Source organism: Molossus molossus, unplaced genomic scaffold (assembly GCF_014108415.1).
Source record: "Molossus molossus isolate mMolMol1 unplaced genomic scaffold, mMolMol1.p scaffold_m16_p_6, whole genome shotgun sequence".
Lineage (NCBI taxonomy): Eukaryota > Metazoa > Chordata > Mammalia > Chiroptera > Molossidae > Molossus > Molossus molossus.
The window spans coordinates 2,371,872-2,395,226 of NW_023425399.1; the positions used below are offsets into that span (position 1 = coordinate 2,371,872).

The 23,355-nt window shown below is 60.5% G+C and overlaps 1 protein-coding gene across 1 annotated transcript in view; it reads right to left on the bottom strand.

Moving 5' to 3' along the window:
- The window catches only part of PHACTR3 (phosphatase and actin regulator 3), a 108,954-nt gene that overhangs the window by 37,415 nt on the left and 48,184 nt on the right, over positions 1 to 23,355 (bottom strand). The window contains exons 2-3 of the mRNA XM_036244646.1: positions 4,796 to 4,951; positions 1,318 to 1,395 (exon numbers count right to left, since the gene is read on the bottom strand). Of these exons, the coding sequence (XP_036100539.1) occupies positions 1,318 to 1,395; positions 4,796 to 4,951 (234 nt within the window). The remainder of the gene's footprint in view (positions 1 to 1,317; positions 1,396 to 4,795; positions 4,952 to 23,355) is intronic.

Sequence of the window (23,355 nt, forward strand, 5' to 3'; positions counted from 1 at the left end):
CCGAGGCAACACCTGGGCCTGGGACCCAGCTTCCAACATCCCTTCTGTGACGGCCGCCCTGTGGCTGCCTGTCACCCGGCCACTTCCTGGGGACGCAAACGTCTGGACTGGCCATGGAGAGACGGGCAGGGAGGACGTGATTTTCTGCTGGACCCAGACCCCCGCTCCTCTCCCCATTTCTAACCCCCCTGCTTCCCGGGGCCTCTCCGCCGCCCACTCCCACTGCCCAGAGGGGCTGGGGTGGGTCTCCAAGCGTGGACACCGCGCCCACAGCGCGTCAGAGCGGCCGGTGGCCCTGGTGAGCAGCACAGACCCCCGAGGCTCCTGCCCCGCCAGACATCTGAGCTGTGGCTCCGAATGCCCTCCCCACTCCCTTCCTGACTCGCCACACTCGACCCAGCTACAAACAGCGCCTGGTTTGAGGCTGAAGGGGGTGGGAGTTTTGATAGGAACCTCCCCGCAGTGGCCAGGCTCCTTCAGCCAAGAGGGAGCCCGGTTCAGCTGCAGACAGTGAGGACTGTGGCTCCCCCGAGCTGGGGAGGGGCAGAGTCCTAGGCGCCCCAGGACCCACGTCCTGCGCTCAGGCCCTCTGTACCACCCAGAGGGAGACGGGACTCGAGAATTTCACGAATTAACGGCGCAAGTAAAGGCGCCCACGCAGACACCTCCACGCTCCAGCTCACCAGACCAGGGACTGGACGGCCCTGCCCTGCCCTGCGTGGTCCACACTGCGGGTAAGGACGGACGTGCAGGCCCGAGGATGCAGTGAGGACAGCAGGACACGGCGGGTCCACCACCCAGTCCAGTTCTGGGCCTCAGTCAGGGGTGGTTAATAAGAGGTCACCAGTTCGATTCCCAGTCAGGGCACATGCCCAGGTTGGGGGCCCGATCCCCAGTGGGGGTGTGCAGGAGGCAGCCCATCGATGTTCTCTCTCATGGATGCTTCTAACTCTCTCTCCCTCTCCCTTCCTCTCTCTAAAATCAATAAAGGGAAAAGAAAAAAAGTATTTTTAAATAAACGGTAGCAGCAGTTGGAGGCCGCAGGACAAATAACTTGCCCGAATCCAGGATTAAAATGAGACTATGAAAATGACAAAAGCCACCGATACCACTGCAGGGCGTCAGGACAGACCACAAGCTAGTCCACGTGAAGCGGGGCGGGAGGCAGACACTCCCGGGGGAGCCGGCTCTGAGCTCTGCGCCCCACGGGAGGTGGCCCTGGAGGCCCCACTCAGGCCCAGCCTCCCCGCAGACACCAGACCCCTCCCACTTCCATTCCGCCCTGATGGGCTTCCTGGGCCCCCTGCCCCCACTCACCCTGCTCCACCATCTCCATCAGCCCCTTCCTGATGAGCTCCTCCCGACCCTGCCGGCCGGCCATCTTCTTCTCCAAGGCTGCAGGGACACAGACAGGTGAGTCAAGGCGGGGCATCCAGAGGACACAGGGGCCCCACGGAGGGGGTGAGGAAGCCTGGTCCCCCGATTCCCGTGTTTGGGAATATGCGCGGCCTTCTCACCGACAGGCTGCCGGGCGCTGCACCTGAGGCAACACCTGGCATGAGACCCTTCTCCCCGCTGGCCCCCCGCTAGCCTCCGTCATTGCTCCCTAATTAACCAGCCGGGAACGTCCTCTCTGCCCGATCCCGGGGCCCTTTCTGCGGTTCCTATCAGCTGCTGACCACACCCTGACCACACCCTGTGCAGCTGCCCAGAGAGCTTCCCCGACACCCCAAGGAGCACTTCCAAAGAATTCCCAGGCCACCGGCCGGACCCTCTCCTGGAAGGGGGCGGAGAGCTGTCTGCCCACCGCCGGACCCTCTCTTCTGAGTGACCAGAGACCTGTCTGCCCACCGCCGGACCCTCTCTTCTGAGTGACCAGAGACCTGTCTGCCCACCGCCGGACTCTCTCTTCTGAGTGACCAGAGACCTGTCTGCCCACCGCCGGACCCTCTCTTCTGAGTGACCAGAGACCTGTCTGCCCACCGCCGGACCCTCTCTTCTGAGTGACCAGAGACCTGTCTGCCCACCGCCGGACTCTCTCTTCTGAGTGACCAGAGACCTGTCTGCCCACCGCCGGACTCTCTCTTCTGAGTGACCAGAGAGCTGTCTGCCCACCGCCGGACTCTCTCTTCTGAGTGACCAGAGAGCTGTCTGCCCACCGCCGGACTCTCTCTTCTGAGTGACCAGAGACCTGTCTGCCCACCGCCGGACTCTCTCTTCTGAGTGACCAGAGAGCTGTCTGCCCACCGCCGGAGTCTCTCTTCTGAGTGACCAGAGAGCTGTCTGCCCACCGCCGGACCCTCCCCTGGAAGGGGGCGGAGAGAGTGGGCGTCCAGCTCACCCAGGGCCTGGGGTCGCCGTGTGCGGGGACCAAGGCGGCTGCAGGGGACTAGGAGCCGGCCACTGCTGGGGTTCGAGGTCAGCAGCGGTGGACAAGCAGGTAAGGATGGGAAGTCACTGAGCTGTCCCGGGAGCAGCAGGGAGCAGGCTGCTGGGGAGGCTCACCCCACAAGCATTACTGAGCGTGGGCACAGAGGAGCCTGGCCCCTGCCTGGGGACCAGCGGAGGGGGACCCCAGGGCCCTGGGGGCGAGGGGGGCAGCGCTCTGAGAACTGAAGGAAGACTGGGGCAAACCCAGAGATATCAGGGAGAAGACAGTTTCGGGCAAAATGGACACAATTTCCTTTGTTTAGTCCAATTTCTAATCAAGTTTCCAGGTGCCGGAGTGTGGATGAAACTGAGAAACCGAACTCCGACTGTGGGGGTGCCAATGACCCACCCGGAAAGAGGGCAAAGCAGTGTCAGGGTGGAGGTCTCGGAGTTGGGGGACCCGGGACCCCTCCAGCTCTGGCGACAGAGGCAGGAGACAGCTGTGAGGTGCCCACCTCGGGGACACGCCCCCGGCCCAGCCGCCCCAGCAGGTGGGTTCGGAGGCCAATTCCCAAACTTCTGGAGCTGCCCAGCCCCCCCTGCCCCCCCCCAAGCTGCTGGTGGCTCCTGTTTCTCCTTTAACCACCTCTGTTATGGAAGGAAGACTGGGGTACCCACCAGCCACGCCTGTGAGATCCGGGCTTTAAGTGAAAATAAATATTCCTCACTGTGCGGGGAAGACTGGTTTAGAAGAAATAAAACGCATTCTGTTCCCGGGGTTCCTAAATGCCTGAACGAGGGGCCTGAAGGTGGGGCTCCCTCAGGGTTAACCTGGAGCCCCTGTGCCCCTACAGGGACGACAGCATCCCGATGAGCTCAGGGGCCTCTGCCCCGCAGTGCCGAGGGCCGGGAGGTGGGGTCCTTACAGCTCACGCTCACCGCGGCCGGGGACGTCGAGGATGGACAGGGTCAGGGCTCCCCGAGGTCACAGAGGTCCCCAGCTTTGGCTCCCTCGGCCTTCACCGACACACAGACACGTCTTCCCCAACTCGGCGGCTCTGTGGCCTGTTCCCACTGTCGCGATGTTTTTCTCTGCCTTTCTCGAGGGGCCAATTACGTCTCAGCTGTGTGGCCTCCTCACTGGGTCTTCTCAGGTCACCCCGCCCGAGTGATGCCACCGCCCACTTCCTCCGGCACCTGCGCAGCCCCGGGGAGGCCCCGCCAGAGTAGGGGTGGCATCTGGCTCGGGTCTGGGCCCTGAGTCAGGGGAAGCTCACGGTGGGCAGGGCCCGGCTGCCCATCTACTCTGACCAGGTGCAGGAGGCACTCGGGGTTCACAGGACCCGTCTGTCCTGCTTTCACGCCGGACAAGGAGAGTCAGTCAGTCACCTTCGTGGGCGGTTAAAAAGTAGTGATTTCACACTTGAGCACGGGAAGCTGTCCCCCGTCGCCTCGCTTGTGCCGGCCTCTGCGCCCTGGCAAGGACGTGGGGACCCCGGGACCAGTCGCCGCAGCCTGAGACAAGCTCTCGCCACGGTGGGTCCCCAAGTCCAGGACTGACCGCACAGGAGCAGCTGGCCGGCTAACTGTCCCCGGCCACGGCGAGACGTGCGGCCTGCAAGGCGCCATGGGACCGAGATGCCCTCTCCCTGGGTCTGCTTCTCAAGGCCCTGGCCTCCCCCCACCACGGACACCCTGTCGCCGGAGCCCAGCCAATCCTGCCTGGCCTGAGGGCTTCCTCTCCGAGCCCAGTCCTGGCCCTGACACGGCGGAGTCGCAGCGACAGCCTGGCCACGGGCGGTTCCGAACATTCCGCGGCTGGTTTCCGTTACGGCCCGTTCGCTGCCGCACCACACGTGTCCCCTGCTGTTTAGTCTCATGGTCCGAGTTCCCAGCGTGAACTGCAAGTGGGCAAGGGCACCACCGGGCGCAGCCTGACTTCCCACAGAGCCGGGACCGCAGGAGGAAGGAAGGGGCTGCAGGTGAGTGGGGCCTGCAGGGTTCTCCGAGGGCGGTGGGGTGCAGGTACCCAGGCCGGGAGCCTCCTGAGGAAGGAGCGGAGCTGAGCGACAACCCTCCGAATCGCCAGGGGCTCTGAGGGACCCCTGGCCCCAGCGCGGTCACAGGGGGTTCCCGGGGAGGCCTGGGTGCTTGTTGCTGGAGTGGGGTCAGCCAGGAGGACCTGTGACATGCGGGGTCTGGGTGCCGCTGCCCTACTTTTTAACTAGGTCCCAGGTCACTGTGTGCCCCTTAGGGTCTGGGCAGTGAGTGGGGTGAGGTGCTCAGCTGTCCCAGCCAGGAAGGAGGTGACGTGGAGGGGTCATGGAGAAGCTGTCAGAGGCGGGCACAGCCTGCCCAGCCGTGTGGGGCGGGAGACGCGGCCTGGGGAGCAGTCCCAGGACGCCAGGCCCCTCCCGGTGCTCACCCGTCGTCGTCTGCTTCAGCTTTTCGCTTTTCTTTTTCCTCCATTTCCAGGGTTTGAAGACCCTGCCCAGGGTGGCCAGTCTCCTCCTCACGGGGGGCGTCCGCATCCCTGAGACCAGATACTCTGAGCGCGCCGGGGGCGTGGGGTCCATCTCACCTGCAAGACAGAAGCCCAGGGGAGGCTCACGGGACGGCCCATCTGACACGACCCCGGAGCCGGCAATGGAGCCCGGGCTCCAGCGGGGCCTCCGAGCAATGGAGACGCCCCGGGGCAGAGCCGCCCTCCCTCCCGCAGCCCGCAGCCCGCGGCCCGCGGCAGCCTCAGCAGGGCATCTGAAGACCCCACAAGTCTCTCCCACCCCAGGACCTTTGCTCCTGCTGCGCCGGCCCCCGTGCTCTCCTGTCAGCTCTGTGCCCCGGGACCTCTCCAGTCCCACACGAGGTCCAGCCCGTCAATGGGCTTCAGAGGGGACCCCCACGGGCTCCGAGGAGCTGCAACGATGGGGGCCCAGCAGCCGCCGCTCTGCCGCAGCCCGGCTCAGACCTGCCTGCGCTCCGCAGGGCACAGCTGCGGGTGAGGTCCAGGAGGACACGGGCGAAGACATCGTTACCCTCGGCGGGCTGAGGCGCACGTGGCATTCTGTGTCCCTGGGAGACTGGCAGCCAGCGCGCGCCCGTGGCCGGGGCGGGGTCCCTCCCCACTCCGGGCACAGAGGCGGGAAGACAGAGCGGCCGGCAGCAGCCTAGCCCGGGAAGCCAGCCAAGAGGGCCCTACAGAGCCACGGCCGGGCCACAGCGGGGCGGAAGGGGGCGTCACAGGAAAACACCTGAGGGGAGCAGGCGTGGCCTTCACTGCAGGCTGCATCAGGTGCGTTACATTTTTTTGAAAGAGAGGACAGAAAACAATACAACTAAGAAAATGGGGGGACGCAGACCCGTGGAAACAGCAGTGACGTTCCATCGCCTCACTGACCCCCACCCGACAGGCAGAGCAGAGGTCAGAGCTCAGGCATCACTAGGAGGATGGGGAAACCATGCCCAAGTGACCTGCACCCCGGCGGGCTCTTGGATGTCACCTCCGCATGTCACCTGGATGAACGGAGGCCACCTGCAGCCAGAGGGTCGGGAACCTGGGGTGGGGCCCTCACTGTCAGACTCACCCAGCGCCTCCTGGGGCTGCTTCACCATCACAGGGAAGCCAGCGGCGGACCCTGTCACGCCCATTCCACGCACCAGCACACCGAGGCTCAGAGCACCTCTGGCCACTGTCATGGCGAGGAACACCCAGGTGGCGTGTGACCACTGTCATGGCGAGGAACACCCAGGTGGCGTGTGACCTCCAGCCGCCCGACTCCAGACCCCTCTCCAGCTTCTACACTGCTTCTAGGGTGACCACACGAAGGTATCACCCGGGCAGGAGACAACGCTGGGACACCCACACAAGGGGCACACGCCAGGATGGGCCCGGTCAGCAGGGCACGTGCCCACTCTCTGTGTCTGGCCACTGGGCGTGCGCTGTGTGCGTGGGGACCGCGGCCGCCGCTGGTCCTCGGAGCAACCCCAGGTGGGAGGCTTTCTGCCCAGGGTGAACCAGGGTCATCTTATCTCAGGACTTGACCCTCCAGGCTCAGCAACCAGTAGGACACCGAAGGCAACCCCGTTCTCCGCTGGTTTCGCTGTAACCCACACCACCCCGCACCCAGGAGCCGGACACACAGGTGAGGGAGCGACCGAGCCCGGGAGACCCCCGGGTACAGGTCAGGACCCCTCCCGCCATCGTCGCCCCTGCTCCGCGCCAGGCGTGTGGGATGCAGCGGGCCCTCCTTCCCCCCGAGGCGGTTTACTCCCTGAGATCCTCGCCTTCCCTTCCTGCGCCCACGGACGCCAGATGGAGAGGAAGGGCCAGTCGCCCTGTTCCCGGGAGAGCCGGTTGTCCTAGAGATTCTGGCACAATCTGCCAAGAACCGGCCGGGTCTCCCCAAGCCTCGCGCTCACGTGAAGATGAAGACGGACCCCGAGGTGAGGGCAGGGAGGCGGAGCACTGGCTGCCGCCTTCTTTACACCTCGCCAAATCCGCAGAGCGTGGCGGCAGCTAGGAGAACCACAGACGCCCAACTAGATGGAACAAACAGCCAAGGAAATCGGAGGACGGGGACCTGGACAGAGCCACCGCATCCAGGGCCCGAGACCTCATGTGGGCGCCAGAGGTCACACATATGGCTCGGAGCCTCCTAGCAGCCAAGCAAAAAGGGTCAGCACAGAGAAAAACGACAGGTCAGACCACAGACTCCGCCCACTGGCTCCCGGCACCGCTGAGACCCTGGCCCCGGTCATCCGATACAGGAGGAGGTCCAGGGCCTGGAGGGAGAACGTGGCCGGCGAGGGCCGTGGAGGCAGGCAGGGGCTGGAACGTAGGTCAGAGTCCAGCCGGGAGCCATGGACTCTGACCTGTTCACGTGCTAACTGTGCAACATGCTTCCGGAGGGACTCCGCAGGGGCCTGTTTTCACTGGGGAGCAAAGACCCCCCAAATCCAGGGGCCATCTCCAGAGGTCTCCCCCACTGCCCCAAGGTGGCTCAGGCCCAGGGCCAGACTGGTGGGGGCCTCTGAACACTGTGACTTGCAAGCCAGGAACAGAAACTCCAGGCGTGAGGCTGTGCCGTCCCGTGAAGGACGTCCTCAGACGCCGCGAGGGCAGAGGGTGGCACCACCCGTGTGCATGGGCTTCGGGTGCGCAGGAGGTGGGCGTGCAGTGGCCCCCACACACGAGAGTGGGTGTGCATGCGGGTGTGTGTTTAGGAGGGTGGGTGTGCAGGAATGTGCACACGCGTGCAGCTATGTGGTGGGCGTGTACACACGTGGGTGGGAGGGCTGGCTGGGCATGCACGCACCCCTACGTGTGCATCCTCGGGGGGCTGGGCATGCCTGCCTGCTTCCCTCCGGCTCCAGCCTGTGCGTCTCTGAGGAGCCCCGCCCCAGGGAGGATTCGAGGTGCAAACGCATTAGCAGACCGCTCCCCTGAGTGACACAGCGGCGCGGAGTTCCGGCACCTCTGCTGCCTGTGAGACATTAGCAGTTAATTAATGACAATGTTTCCCACATGTGTGAGGAGGTGCAACACACAGACCGCAGGCAGGGCCCCCAGGGGCCCGAGCGACGGACGGCTGGCGGCGCCCACAGCCATTCACGTGGAGCTGAGCACAGACTCTGGCCCCCTCCCAGCCCCTCAGGCTCAGGCAGTCTGTGCACTTGTCCCCAGTGCCCAACGCAACCCACCTCCCCATCGACGGACCCCGCAAACACACAAGTCAGGTACGTCCTGCAACAGGCAGCGAGGGCCGAGCTCACGGAGCGACGGCTACTCTCCAAGCCTGGCGTAGGCCGACTCCCTAATCCCTGCTGGTCCCTCTCGGGTACCGTCCTGGGTGCAATGGTTTATGGTCATCACCATCTTTGCCACGGGAGCTAAGGTTTGCTCCATGAGCCCAGGAACGGTGGTCATCTCGTCCATCGCTGTGCCCCTGGCGTCCTCGCTGCTGCCCGGCATCCGGAGCTGCTCCAGGGAGCACCTGCTCGGCCTGAGTCTGGGCTGCGGAGCTGCAGCCAGGGTCTGGCCCCATCCACCGGAGTCCACGTTCCACCCCTCAGACCTGCCGGGCATTTCTCGCCTTCCGTCCACTGACCATCCACCTTCTCTTTCCACGTCGCCAGGGCACCTTGCCCTAAAACATGACGGGGGAGCCCTGGCTGGCAGGGCTCGGTCAGTGGGAGCATCATCCTACACACCGAAAGGTGGTGGGTTCGCGCCCTGGTCGGGGCCCATACAAGAAGCGACCGACTGATATTTCTCTCCCTCTCGATAAACAGATCCTCGGGTGAGGATTAACAACGGAAGGAAAGCCCACCTCGCTGGGGGCGGCGGCCAGGTGCCAGGTGCGCCTGCCGGTCAGCTGGCCTCTTAGCGGTGACGGGCACCGTCCGCATCAGACGACCTGGAACACGCGTCTTGCTGGTTGCGTCTATTCCCTCACAACCTCCTTCCTCGAGTTACCAGCCGAGGCTGGCTGCGCGCCAGGGCTGCTCTGAGTTTGAGTCAAGTCAACACGGTCGACTTGCTGTCTCATCCCCTGTCTTCACAGGAAGGAAACGAGATCATCTCCAAAGATGACACGAGCTACCGGAGCGGCAAGCGGGAGGCTGGGGTCTGGAAAAACAGCGCACGGCCCCCATGTCTTCCGTGACTTCATCCCTACCCCAAAGAATCCATCTGGCAACACTCAGCAACCCCCTTCTGTGATCACAGCTCTGTGCCAAGCCTGAGGCAGAGGAGGCGGGGTGCTGGGCACCCCTGCTCTGGGGGGTCACTGACGCAGAGAAAACCAAAGCGCAAGGGATCACTAGGAAGAACCAAGACACAGGATTCAACTGCAGAGCCAGCAATTCTGAAAACTCTGAGAAGGCTACTGTTGGTGGGGGGATATTTTAGTTGGGCCTTGCAGGTTGAGTAGGAGTTGAATAAAAGGTACACATCCATAAAGGCATGCCAGTACGTGGTATCTGGGGAATGGGGAATAACGCAGGGAAGTAAAATCTCACGTCCTCCGTCTGAGGTTCAAACACCCAGTAAAACATGCATGTGTAGAGAGACGCCAACTTTCTACGGTGCCTGTTAATGACCAACTCACGCACACGAAATACACACACACACCACTCTCACCTATAACTAACAGGAAGGCTATAATCTCAACGTAGGAAAAGAATATTTTAACTAAAGACATTATTGCTAAGGGAGAAAAATAAATGCTGTGTTGTCCCCCAGGCCCTATTGGCTGGCACGGTCTCTACACATGAATCTGAGATTAGGCTGGAGCTCATGGTTTCCAGAATGGAGGGAATGGGGCTGAGGCTGGCCCGTCACTGGGGGCCTGGTGTGAGGTCTGCTTCTGGGAAGACCGCACAGAATGCCAGGGCGATGGGCAGACTGCAGGGAAACAAGACCAAAGGCAGGGAGCCCGCTGAGAGGGGCCGGCAGATGAGGGCAGGGGGCCGGCAGAGAAAGGAGGGAGGGGTCCCGGGAGGTCCGGAGGCACCGTCCTCAGAGCGGGGCGAGAAGTCACTGGGAGGCACACACGGGAGAACCCAGACAACCAAGCTTTGTTCCGTTGGCACCATCACGAGCCGTGTGACAAGGCACGAAGGAGCAAGTGAGTGAGTAAATGAACGAACGAGACTCATCCTGAGACACGAAGACGGTCACAGAATCAAAGCGCAGGTCGATGGTCACCAACCACCACCTCGAGTCACCTCTGTGCCCTGGACCGAGGAATGATTGCAATTCCTGAGCACTGCCAAGCCTCATGCCGGCCTGTCACCTCTCCTGGCTGCCACCTCAGTGCCCTTCACACAGACGACACCTCCCTCCCTAACCTCGCCCGACAGTCGAGGTGCTAAGACACGGAGGGGGACACAGGAGCCGCTAAGCTCAGGGAGTAGCGGGCCTGGCATGTGGCGAGTCCAGTCCTGCCCGAACGCAGAGACCACAGTTTTGACCACCCCGGGGGAGGCCGCCAGATTCCTCCGCGTGTTCCAGCCAACAAGCCGAGGAGGCGGGGACCTCAGCTGGCTCAGGCTCAGGCACCGAAGGCGAAGGGCGGGGAGCCCACGTGCGCGGTCACACGGCTCTGACGTGGCGGCCCAGACGCTCGGATCTCAAGTCCACCATCTGGGCATGGCGCCAGCACTTCCCAAAGGGTGCTTCACGGAACCCTGGCATGCGGAGACGCTTTGCGGAAGGAAGACACCGTCCACACGCAAAGCCTTCCCTGAAGAGTCCCACCACGCAGGATCAGAGTCAAGGCTCTGAGAAGTCCTGCAGTGAGCACTCCTATTCAGCCGCTGAACCAGCTTTTCCCAAACAGATGGACCAGGCGATTCTAGTCACACCTTGATGCCCAGACAGCAATACCCACACAGAAGCCGTCAGATGGAGCTGGAGCAGTAACCCTGAGATGAAGGGCCTGGACGGACCCCTGCTAAGCAGTGCTAACGACAATGTCGTTTGGGACTAGAGAAGTCTCCTCCCCAGAATGTGTTCCCAAGATAACAGGATTCTCCAAGATCTCAGCGGAGGCTGGGCCTCAACATTTCCCAAGTCCGAGAGCGTCTTCCAGCTGAGCCCCGAAGCAGCAAGGGCACCGAAACCGGGACCAGATAAATAGGCATCATTTGTGCCTCTGGCACCGGTGGAAAAATCAAGACACTGTTAAAGTGGCTTCTTCCCGCTCACATGTGCGGTGGGAAAACAGCGTCTCAGGAGAAGGCCCATCTGTTTCGTACCAACCCCGTCCTTCTGCCAACGGTCCGGAGCCTGCCAGACATATGGCCAGCTCTCCACGTGGAGATCAGCCCCGCTCTGGAAATCAGTGGCTCTGAGCAATGGCGCGGGGGGCTGAAGCCAGGAGTCGGAGCTGGGGGTTGGGGTCAGGGAGGAGGTGGGACTGGACAAGCGGCCCGGTCATCGGTCATCGGTCATCGCACGGGCCTTGGCTGCTGTGGGGCCTAGCAGGATGCCGGGTACTTATTTGCATGCACACAATTCTCACAAGCACACTTCTGCGAGATGCCCCAGACTTTGCAAAGACGAGAAGCTGTTTGGAGAGACATCCTCCTAAAGACCCTGTTGGCAGTGGAGAAGACTGGGCGTTTCGAAGAGTGGAGAAACAGACAATACTGCCTGTCGTCTGCAAAGCCCAAGTCCCAACCCTGACTTTTTTTTTAATTTTTAGAAAAATATGTTTTTATTGATTGTAGAGAGAATGAGAGGGAGAGGGAAAGAGAGAGAAAAACATGGATCGCAGCCTCCTGCACGCCCCCTACTGGGGATGGAGCCCACAACCTGGGATTGTGCCCTGAGCGGGAACCAAACCGGGTGCACAGGACAGCGATGCGACCACTGGGCCACACTGGTCAGAGCTCAACCCTGACTTCCTAAAGGTCAAGTGTGAGATGAGACTCTTCTAGAACGTCCGTCCAAGCGTAAGGACAAACATTAATTTTTTAGAAATACGCACACGGGAGCCTTTTCAGAGGAATTAAACCCCTTTTAAATGCCGGGAAGATTCTGAGCTGACAAATTTATATTTGAAAACCTGTCCCACACTGAATTTGCCGAGGTCAGAGCTAGGCACACGTTCTCTGGAAAGGGCCGAGAGTAACCACCTGGGACCTCAGAGCCACACCACCTGTCCGAACGCCCCCACTCGCTGCTGTGGCAGGAACACAGCGTGGATGACGGAGACGAACGGGCAGAGCTGCGCTTGAACACAGCTGGCTGGTTCTTGAGCAGAAACCAGTGGCGGGCAGGTTCGGTCTGCGGGCCCTAGTCGGCCAGCTCGTGCCTGTGTGGTCACTTCAGAAATGTCACCAGGGAAAAGGCACCAGTGGACACTCTGAGAGGGAGAGAAGGAACAGTTTCCGCCGCTGTCCCCTTGCCCTGCCCCCACGTTGATGGGGAGCCCGGCCAGCACCCCTCTCCCCATCCAGCCCTGCTGCCCCTCCTTGGTTTCCCCGCATCTGCTGATCCGGCACCACTTCCACACGCAATGGACAGTGGCTCTTAGAATGAAACACACACCCCCAACTGTGAGCCCAGAGTCCTGACCTCTGCTTCCTTAAGCTCACCTCGTGCCAGGCCCGTCCCCGGGTGCTCCGGTTCTATCTGTCTCTCGCCTGCTCCCACCTCATCAAGCTTGCTCCCACCATGGGGCAGCTCCCATGCCACTCCTTCTGGGGGCAACACTCTTCCTTGACGAACTCCTATTCATCCCTTGCGATCTCATCCTCCATGCCCATATGAGGTTTCCTGTTATTCTTTCCACCATCGCCTTCAGTGCAATTTACAATTAGTAAATTGAATGATTTGTGTTCATTCATTCCGTGACCATCTTAGCTATCTGACCAGGAGGGCAGAGACCAAGTGCATCCTGTGTCACTCACTCCCTAGGCTCGAAACAGTCCGGGAGGCCCGGGAGGGCTCACAAGCATGTGGGAGCCCGCAGGAAAGGCCCTGCAGCTCCTCCTGAGCTGATGCCCACAGCCCGAGCGTGGGAGCCAGGCCGAGCGTGGGGAGCTAGCTGGAGAATGGGGAGCTAGCCTGAGAGTGGGGAGCTAGCCCGAGAGTGGGGAGCTAGCCCGAGAGTGGGGAGCTAGCCGGAGAGGGGGAGCTAGCCGGAGAGGGGGAGCTAGCCGGAGAGTGGGGAGCTAGCCCGAGAGTGGGAGCTAGCCGGAGAGTGGGGAGCTAGCCGGAGAGTGGGAGCTAGCCGGAGAGTGGGGAGCTAGCCGGAGAGTGGGGAGCTAGCCCGAGAGTGGGGAGCTAGCCGGAGAGGGGGAGCTAGCCGGAGAGTGGGGAGCTAGCCGGAGAGTGGGAGCTAGCCGGAGAGTGGGGAGCTAGCCCGAGAGTGGGGAGCTAGCCCGAGAGTGGGGAGCTAGCCCGAGAGTGGGGAGCTAGCCGGAGAAGGGGAGCTAGCCGGAGAAGGGGAGCTAGCCCGAGAGTGGGGAGCTAGCCGGAGAGGGGGAGCTAGCCGGAGAGGGGGAGCTAGCCGGAGAGGGGGAGCTAGCCCTAGCGTGGGGAGCTAGCCCGAGAGTAGGGAGCTAGCCAGAGAGGGGGAGCTAGCTGGAGAGGGGGAGCTAGCCGGAGAGGGGGAGCTAGCCCGAGAGGGGGGGCTAGCCCTAGCGTGGGGAGCTAGCCCGAGAGTAGGGAGCTAGCCGGAGAGGGGGAGCTAGCTCGAGAGTGGGGAGCTAGCCGGAGAGGGGGAGCTAGCCGGAGAGGGGGAGCTAGCCCTAGCGTGGGGAGCTAGCCCGAGAGTAGGGAGCTAGCCAGAGAGGGGGAGCTAGCTGGAGAGGGGGAGCTAGCCGGAGAGGGGGAGCTAGCCCGAGAGGGGGAGCTAGCCCTAGCGTGGGGAGCTAGCCCGAGAGTAGGGAGCTAGCCGGAGAGGGGGAGCTAGCCCGAGAGTGGAGAGCTAGCCGGAGAGGGGGAGCTAGCCTGAGCGTGGGGAGCTAGCCAGAGCTGGGGAGCTAGCCAGAGCTGGGGAGCTAGCCCGAGAGGGGGAGCCAGCCCAGGTGCACCAGGGATTGACGACCCCACCGGAACAAGGATGTTTCCCAGGATTTACGACACTGGGCTCCTCGGTGAGCTGCAGGGGACTCTGCCACCCTCCTCCAGGGCCTGGTTCCGCTCCTGCCGGCACTGAGCAGCTGATCTGCAGCCGCACTGCCCAGGGCACTGGCTCAGATGCCTGCAGGCGTCTGCATTCCTGTTGTCCTGGGCTGCTGCTCCACCACAGCCCTCTGGGTCCTCTGGTGACGCCGCGGAAGCAGAGCGAGGAGGACACAGCCCGACAGGCCAGCACGTCCACAGCACACTCTTCCCGGGAACAATCTCAGTGAGTGACAGGGCCAGGCCCGGGATCCTGCTCCTGCCCATGGAGCCTGAGGCTTGGAACCGCCCTGGGACCTTTCCTGCAGCCAGGTGACAGCTCCCAGGCCCCGCGCCTCCTTCCCACACACCAGCCCAGCCCTCTGCAGGACTGGGACCCTGGGGTGCAGGAGAAGCTGGACAGGAGGGACCTGTACATACACCAGGACCGTGACTCAAGCAGACTGGAACGCGCCAGAAAAGCGAAGTCTCCCGTTGTATGCGAACTTTGCAATCAGCCCTAAGTTAGGGATTTGGTGAGGACGGCACGTTTCGCGGTGTTCTGGCTGTGGGGTGTGGATGGGGCTCCCGCGCCCCTACGGGGAGGCACCCCTGCACCTGGCGAGGAAGCACTGTCCTGGGCCAGAGCAGAACGTGTGAGTCGCGAATGAGGGCACGACCCTCCAGCCTCGCCGGGCGCAGCAGCCCTCTGCTCCCCCATGGCGCCCCGTCCCCGTGCGGCTTTCCCCGCCTGTCCCCCACGTCTTCTGGGAGCACTTTCTTATGAGTTACTTGCTCTCTAACCCTCAGTCCGGGGTCACCTTGCAAAAGAAACCAAACTGAGCCAACCATCTACACTGTGCTGGGGCGACGTCAATGAGCAAAACCAGAAGGGGTGCCTGACCTCCCTGGGCCCCAATCAATGAATCGAATGTCCGGGTGCACTTGATGGCCGGGTGAGCGTTTCGGGGACGGGGGAAGAGCTGCAGGAGAGCACGTCACGGGGCTGGACACGACCCACCACAGGTGACTGGGCTCAGCTGAGAGATGAACTGGAACGAGAGCCCTTTTCATCGACAAAACCAAGTGCAAACCGCCCTGCGAAGGGGCCCATTCTCCCCGTTCTCCAAAGACCTCCACGGCCCACTCACCCCGCCCCGTGGCCGTGCGGCACCAGGGTAGAGCCGACTCCAGTCCGGAAAGGCTGCGGGGCTGCCCGGCTCACAGCGCGGTGACGGTCCTGCGCAGAGTTCCACAGGCTCTGCCCCCGCGGCCGAGGGGCCCACCCAGAGCACGACGAAGCGCACACCTCGTCCAGCTGCTTTTTGCCAACGTCAGGGACTGTGGGCCCCAAGTGACCCCAGTCGACCCCGCTGAAACGCCTCTTTAAAATCATCCCTCTCTGCCCTGGCCGGTGGGCTCAGCAGTGAGAGCTTTGGCCCACAGACCAAAGTCTCTGGTTTGATTCCCGGTCAAGGGCACACACCTGGGTTTGCAGGTTCAATTCCTGCCCCTGGCTGGGTCTGGTGGGAAGCAACGGATCGATGTGTCTCTCTCACATCAATGATTCTCTCTCTCCCCCTCCTTTTCTCTCTCTGTGAAATTCAATGGAAAGAGAGCCTCAGGTGAGGACTAACAACAAAGACAAGGCAATTACTCTCCAACTCCCTCTGTAAACATGAAAGGTCGGAAGGTCCCTGGTCATGATTCCCAGCCTATGACGCACCCCCTCCACCCTGGTGGTGGTTTAAATGCACTGTCCGGAGGGAGCCCCTGGGGACCACTTGGGGCTGGGCTTCAGCAGTCATTCCCCGCGTCCGCTAAGGACATGAAGGTCCACCCAGAGCGCCAGCAGTGAGCACAGCGGGCGGGCACACTGTTCCTGGAGGCATCGCCCCGACGGCGCCCCTTCTCGTGGGGACAGGAAGTGGGGGGGCACTCTCAAGGAACACCTGTTTTGTGAATCGACGCGCCACTGCTCAGAGCAAGTGTGACTGAGTGTGTCCAAGATGTTCGGGCACAGTCACATGTGGGGAACCAAGCCACCCTCTCGTGGCTGGGCTGGGCTCCCCCAGAGCCTCGGCGCAGCTGGGTTCCCTGCATCTGATGCTGGGTGACTCCATGGGACTGGAGACGCGGCGTCTCGCCAACCCCCACCAACCCCAGCAGGGCCGCACACGAGCTTAGTCCTCAGCAAGGACCTCTTGGCAGCCGGCTGTGGGTTGGTTCTGCACCCACAGGGTGGCACTGCCCAGGCTGGGTGTGTTTCACTGCGAGAACCCAGACAGGTGACTGACCCTGAGCCTCAGCTCCCTGATGTCTATGAAACGGGACGACTGAGCACCAAGCGCAAAGGGTCCCAGAGGAGACGAGACACCCGCAGGCACAGGGAAGGCTCCTGGGCTGGCCTTCCCGCATCGCCGTCTCGGGCACACGGGGAGCCTCTCAAAAAACACTTGTTGAAAGAGGGAAGACATGGCAGAGGTCCTGGGCAGCACCTCACAGTGTCCAAGGGCATTGCAAAAAAAAGAAAAAAAACACCCCCCACCTGTCCCCAACCCCTGGGGGAGGACCCTTATTGATGTATTCGTCTAGTATTCCCAAGGGCTAAGACTAATTCGTTTTTCTTAACACGGTTTTGACTGCGCACGCGCTAACTCGGGTCTTCCTGCCCAAACGTTGCGGACCGCGCACGAGTTAACTCGGGTTTGCACTTGCGTTAGCTGTTTCAGTTTTGAAACTCAGGGTAATATAGGATTAGTGTATTTGTTTGTTTGTTTGTGGTACGTGCCCCTAGCGGAAACAGAACCCGGGACTTTCTGGTCCGCAAGCTGAGGCAAACCAGCCAGGGAAGATTATTGTATTTGTGACTCTTCACCCAGAGGGTCGAAGGTCAAAAAATAGCACACCAGCCCTGGCCGGTTTGGCTCAGCGGTTGGAGCGTCAGCCTGCGGTACAGAGAGACCCGGGTTCGGTTCCCGCTAAGGGCATGTACCTCGGTTGCAGTTTGTCCCCGGCCCTGGTTGGTCGTGCGGGTGGCAGTCACTCAATGTGTCCCTTCACATTGATGTTTCTCTCTCTCTCTCTCTTCCTCTCTCTCCCTCCCGCTCTGTCTGAACAAAAAATGGAAAAATGTCCTCGGGTGAGAATAAAATAAAAAAAAAATAGCACACCATTCTGTATTCTTGAAGTAGTAGCTGGGGAAGGGTATCTGCTGGTTCAAGTGAGTGCGTCTTAGAGCCTAAGGTGCAGTTTGCCCAAAAACATGCGGTTCCTGGCATGTGTCTTAGAGGTTTCTATGCAGGATGCCACGTTTTCGGGCAAACTGCACGTTAGGCTCTGAGCCGCACTCACTTGAACCAGCAGATACCCCTTCCCCAGCTACTTCAAGAATACAGAACGGTGTGCTGTTTTTTGAACTTCAACCCTCAGGGCGAAGAGTCACAAATACAATAACCCTATATTACCCTGAGTTTCAAAACAAACAGCTGATGCAAGTGCAACCTGCGTTACCACGTGCGCGGTCAAAAATGTGCTTAAAAAAAACACAGTTAAAAAGCTTCATGCACGGTCCACTCCGACACGTTGTTTTCATGAGATCTGCTGGGTGCGTATGTAGATACGGAGCGATGAGACCGGGTCCCCAGGCTCTCTGGTGACGACCGGAGGCCGAGCCCAGCGACTTCCCTGGGAACAGCTGCTCAGAGCGCAGGGCGAGACGGGGCTGAACGATGCCGGCGTCCTTTCCAAAGCAGAACCGTGCAAAGTGCGAATGCAACCTTTTAAACCCCGCATTCGACCGAACCACTCGGAACTGCCGGTACCTGGCTGCCACCGACCTACAAAGACGTCCGCGCGTCCAGAGGGACCTGACGTGGGTTGGAACTAGATCTCAATGTGCGGCGGAATGTAGAAGATAGGAACGTGGCCAGGACTGCTCGGGGCGGTGTCTCCCACATCCCCACACCCACATCGGAGCGAGGTGCATGTCACCCGCTCACTGACCACCCTTCCCTTCCCGCCAGGCAGGTGGAAGCAGCCGCCGGGGGCTCGGGTCCTGCTGGAGCTCGGCCAGAACACAGCACTCGCTCCCCGCCTCCTGGCGGGACCAGATGGACAGGCTGGGCAGCAGGAAGCAGCCTGATCAGCGTCCAAGAGCGACGCACAGGCTCTCCCTCTGCACCAGAGCCAGGAGAGGTGGGAAGACGCCGAGCCCGGCGCCTTGGGTACAAGGGGATCAGAAACGCAAGGGTTTGCAAGGTTGTCCGAAGTCGGAGCCACAAGAGCCACGGGCATCAATGATGTAGGGATGAGCTGCCACCCAGATCTGGCAGAGGCACTGTAAGCAGTGACCGGCTGTGGCCTGGGGGTTGTCCCCCTCGGCTCTGGGGAGGGAAGTCACCTGGCTGAAGTCTGCTCGCATTTGTGACTTGCTCTGACCAAATGACCGAGGGGAGGGGACCCATCCACTCTGGGAGTACACTTTACAAGCTGCACCCCATTTCTCCACGGTCCTGTGTCCTGCCTCCGTGACCATGGAGACACGTGTCGGGGTGGAGACCCCACCAAGCTGGACGTGGTTAGCAGGGTCCTATTCCTGTCCCACGGTCAACGCAGCCTTGGAGAGAAATGCTCGGCATGGCTGCGGGCCCTCGAATGTCCAGCTTGTCACAGCAGCATGGGCCCAGCTGACCCTGACAACCATCCCCCCTGCCCACTCCCCCATGAGCCATGTCCCTGTGAATCCCGATGTCCCTCTCCGGCCACAGTGACTGGCTCCCAGGTGTAGGTGGGACTCAGCTCCAGGACGGGGATGAACCTGGGTTGGCACTTGTTTCTCCCTGTCAGACTGCCGGGTTCGAGAACATGAGCCCGGGGCTCTTCCCGGCCCCCTGCTCCCTCGTGGGGAGACTGCTGGGAGGGCGACCAGCTGGACGCAGAGCAGACCCGAGGAGACCCCCCGGCCACGGTCTGCCCACCGGGGGACCCCGCTCTGCGAGGCCAGCATGGCCTCTGGACTCACCCGCTCCGGTCCGACCGCCCGCGCCTGTGACCAGGCACAGACTCTGCCTTCTTTTTCGGAAGAAAACGGCTGTGAGAGAAGCATCCGGGCAAAGGCCCGCAGACCACCCGAAGCCATGAGGGTGCTTGAAACCCCGCAGATAAGGCCCCCTCCCCAGATCAACACCCACACGGCAAGAGCCCAGCCCCTGGGAGCCCGGCTGGGGACGGGCCGTCTGTGCGGCTCGGGTTCCCAAACAGAAGGGCCTCTGGGTGACCTGGGTTTCCGTGCGCGTCTGTGTGTGTGTGCCTGCATGTCCGCCTTCTAAGCAAAAACAAGCCTGGAACAGGCAAAGCGGAACACACACTTCTCTCCCCAATTAACAGCTCTGGGAAAAGGCTCAATCATCTTCCCAGGCCCACGCAGAACGTCCATTAACGCTAATGGGATCCAGGCAGGAGCCCAAGGAGCACGGGCTTCTGGGAACCGGGGGCGCAGGCCTCTGCCTAGGAGGGGCCGTGAGCCTCCGACAGGCCTGGCCGCCGGGCTGGGGTCGGGGTGCCACTGTCCCGGTACCACGTTCACACAGCCCTCAGAAGAGACGGGCCATGCAGTCAGGGGGCCCAGCAGGCAAGGACGGCCAGCATGCTGTGGTCCTGGAACCCAGCGATGTCCCGTCCTCGTCACGAGGCAGAAACAGAGCTGATATGCCAAACCCGAACACACCGAGGGAGGCCGGGCCGTCCGGTGTGCGATCAGACCGCAGTCGGTAGGAGGACAGGTCAGGTAAGGAAAAGTTAGAAGAAACTGGTATAGACAAGAGAAGAGGGTTTACACGAAACAACACGCACTTCGAGTCAGTGGCGGAAAGGGACTAGTTCAGGGACAGGAGGGGTCGCCGACCTCACACAGGTCAGGACGGCGTGAACTGAAGGGCGAACATAAAGAAGAGAAAACTAGGAAAGAACCAGAGACTACGAATGAGTAGCTGCTCACCTGGCGTGGTGAGGGGCACAAGCTTCTAAGTATAAAATCAACTTATTAACTAGCTCCAGTTGGTTGGGCTCAGCAGTTGGGGTGTCACAGTCCGTGGAGGGTCCATGTCAAGGGTCTTGGGTTCGCTCCCCAGTCAAGGACACGTACCTGGGCTACAGATTCCTGGCCTGGCTGTGGTCGTGCGGAGGCCAATCTATGCGTCTCTCACATCCATGTTTCTCTCCCTCCCTCCCACCCTCCCACTCTATCTAAAAAAAAAAAAAAAAATGGGAAAACATCCGCAGGCGAGGATTAACCACAACAACAAGGCTGGTTGTGAGGGATGAGTGACGGTGACCTCCGTGGTCCTGGATGAAAGAGTTTCCAGCTCACCCTCCAGACGGCGAAATAACACTCGCTGTTGAGTCAGGCTGTCAGAGAAATCTTTTCAAAAGGAGCGATTTAAATGAAAAAAAAGAACCAGGACACAAAACTAAATTCAGAGAACTTCCAAGTTTTGCTTTAAAAGATGTGACGCACGTGTACCTCAACGGTCACCCGCCCAGGAAGGTGGCCTTGGGGGTCAGTAGCCTCCGGAGGGGGGGTCCCCTCTGGGGCAGACACAGTGGAGAATGAACAAGAGGGGCCAGGAAGCTGCCTGGTTGGCATTTAGGCTACTGAGACCCCACACACACGCACCTACAGGCAGAAAAATACACCAAGGGGCTGACAATATTTAAAGAACTACAGTGACAACTTTCTTTTCTACATTTGTGGGGAAATGTTTCCATCCCGCACGTGTCCGATCTTCATCATCGGAAATGAGACCTCGGCTAACGCCCTCACCCTGCCTCCCTGGGACACCTTCCTGCCCCGGGAAAGACCCAAGCACCCCGCCGGCGTGCGTGCCAAGCTACCCTCCTCCTCCCGAGAGCTTGGCACCCTCCAAATCATCTCCCCCTGAAAATAATTTCCTTTGTTAAAAGCAAGACTGGGCGAGGGGAGAGAATCTGAGACAAAGAGCCACCTACTATATTTGAAAAATCTAAATGACCTTTCGAAAGACTTGCACCTAAAATAAACGCATGACTCAGAGACAAGTGATCCCCAATGACTAACCGTCCTCATAAAAATACCTTCAAACCGTCCCCAACTGCGGATAATTCACCGCACCAAAAAAAGGCCATTCGTGGTCGTGTAAGTACCGACAGGAAGATGCGACTATGCCAGTAAATTTCAAGACCTGTTCAAAATGAACATATTTACGGCGCCTCTCCGCACCGCAGGGACGAGGACAGCAAAAGGGACACAGGCCCTCTCCCAGGGAGAAACAGATGGGCGGGAAGGAGAGAAGGGGCCTTGGAAAAGGGGTATCTCTGGCCCAGCTGGTGCGGCTCAGTGGATAGTGGGTCGTCCCATGGACTGAGAGGTCCCGGTTCGATTCCTGGTCAGGGCACATGCCTGGGTTGCAGGCTCGATCCCCAGTAGGGGGCGTGCAGGAGGCAGCCGATCAATCTTTCTCTCACATCAATGTTGTTATCTCTCTCTCCCCTCCTTTCTCTCTAAAAAATCAATAAAAACACATAAAAAAGACAACTCTTAAGATGTCAGTATTTGTTATAAAAACAAACAAAATAAAAAGGGTCTCTCTGGAATTGATGCTTGCAGATGTTTGTGCAGGAGGCTCCGTCCCTTCGTTCTGGGGGACGGGGGTGTGGACTGACCCCCACAGCAGGTGCATGAGACCAGGCCCTGGTCCCCGACGCTGCGCTCTCCGTCTTTCTTAACGGATGAGACCAGCGTACAGGCAAGGCTGTCAACCCCAGGGGCATCAGAGTGGCCGTCCCACGGTCTGCGAACCTCTGCACCGTGGTGGTCCCCGGTCCCCTGCGAGGCTGGGGATGTGGCCAGGTGTGGTCCCTCTCCCTGCGGGGAGACAGGTAACAAGCCCACAGGACCATTTCAGCAAGTGAAAACCCAGTGCAGGATGTCAAAACGGGAGTTTGTGAAGGACATGGCTGGGCAGTGTCGATTCCTTCCATTGAGGGTCAAGGAGGGCTTCTCAGAGGAGGTGTCACTGAGCTGAGACCCGGACAGTGAGAAGATGTGGGCTGAGAGCTTCCGGGACAGAGGGTAGACTAAGCAGGAGGGTGCTGAACACAGGGCCCGGGGCAGCACGTGGAAGACCAGGAAGAGGCTAAGTGGCCACAGTGGGAGGGAAGAGGGCCATTTGGGCCCCAGCTCAAGTGTGATGAGACTTACGTGTGAACTCTAAGCATTCTGAAAACACACAAAAGCCAAAAATCGGGAAGCCACCGACATTTAGGGCGAGAGGCCCTGCAACAGGCCGATGAACACACTGCGGGGCGCCCAGACAGTGGCCTGCACCCCAATGACAGGAAGGAAGGAGCTATTGAGACCCGAGAGGACATGGGAAAGAGGCATTTTGCCAAGTGTCCAGTCTGGAAAGGCCACACACTGGATGATTTCGACGACACGACACCCTGGAAAAGGCAGAGCTATAGTGACAAGAAAATGACCAGCAGTTGCCAGGGGTTGAAAGAGAGGGAGGGAGGGGTGCGTAAGGAGAACAAAGAGGACGTTTGGGGTGGTGACACTCATCGGTGAGACACCCTCAGATGATACCGTAATACATATTTGTCAGAACCCAAAGAATGTGCACCACCAAGAGCGAGCCCCAATGGAAACCTTCCATCGACAAAGCTTCATACAGACTCATCAAGAAACAAAACACCACCCTACTGCAAGGTAGAAGCCAGGGACCCCCTCCCCCCCAGTGTCTGGGACTCAGTGTGTGGCTGGATGCCCCCCACCCCACCCCACCGCGTAACTGACGCAAACGCAGGACGTCGTATCATCTCAACTGCAAGTATGGCTTTGGGTTAAAACTCCAGTGACCTCCGTTGTCAAGCAACTCCTGTCACTGACGCATCTTTTAGGATTTCCAACCACCAGGCTCAGTCGGGGGTCGCAACACAGCGTCCTTACCAATTTCTGGATAAATATGAATCTTCGGGTCCGTTTTTCACATCTATTCCAACTTCACACCCCCTAGTCAGTTGGCTCTGCAGTTACAACCGCCAGAGCAATGTCTCGGATAAACCTGAGCCTGAGAACAGGTGCGGACACAGGGCCAAGCTGTTCACGGAGCCGGTTTTACCTACAGGTATGCGGGGCCACCTCAAGCACCACCTCCGGGGCGGTGGGGAACGTTCTGCTGTTTCCTTAGACTGTCCGGCACCTAGAAAGACTGAGGAAGATGGACACGTACTGGTATGGACAGACCGACAAGAAATCTTGGCAGGTACGAACAGGTACAAACCGGCGTGTCCGAAATGCCATCAGTACTAGGAGCAGGAGCACACAGGTC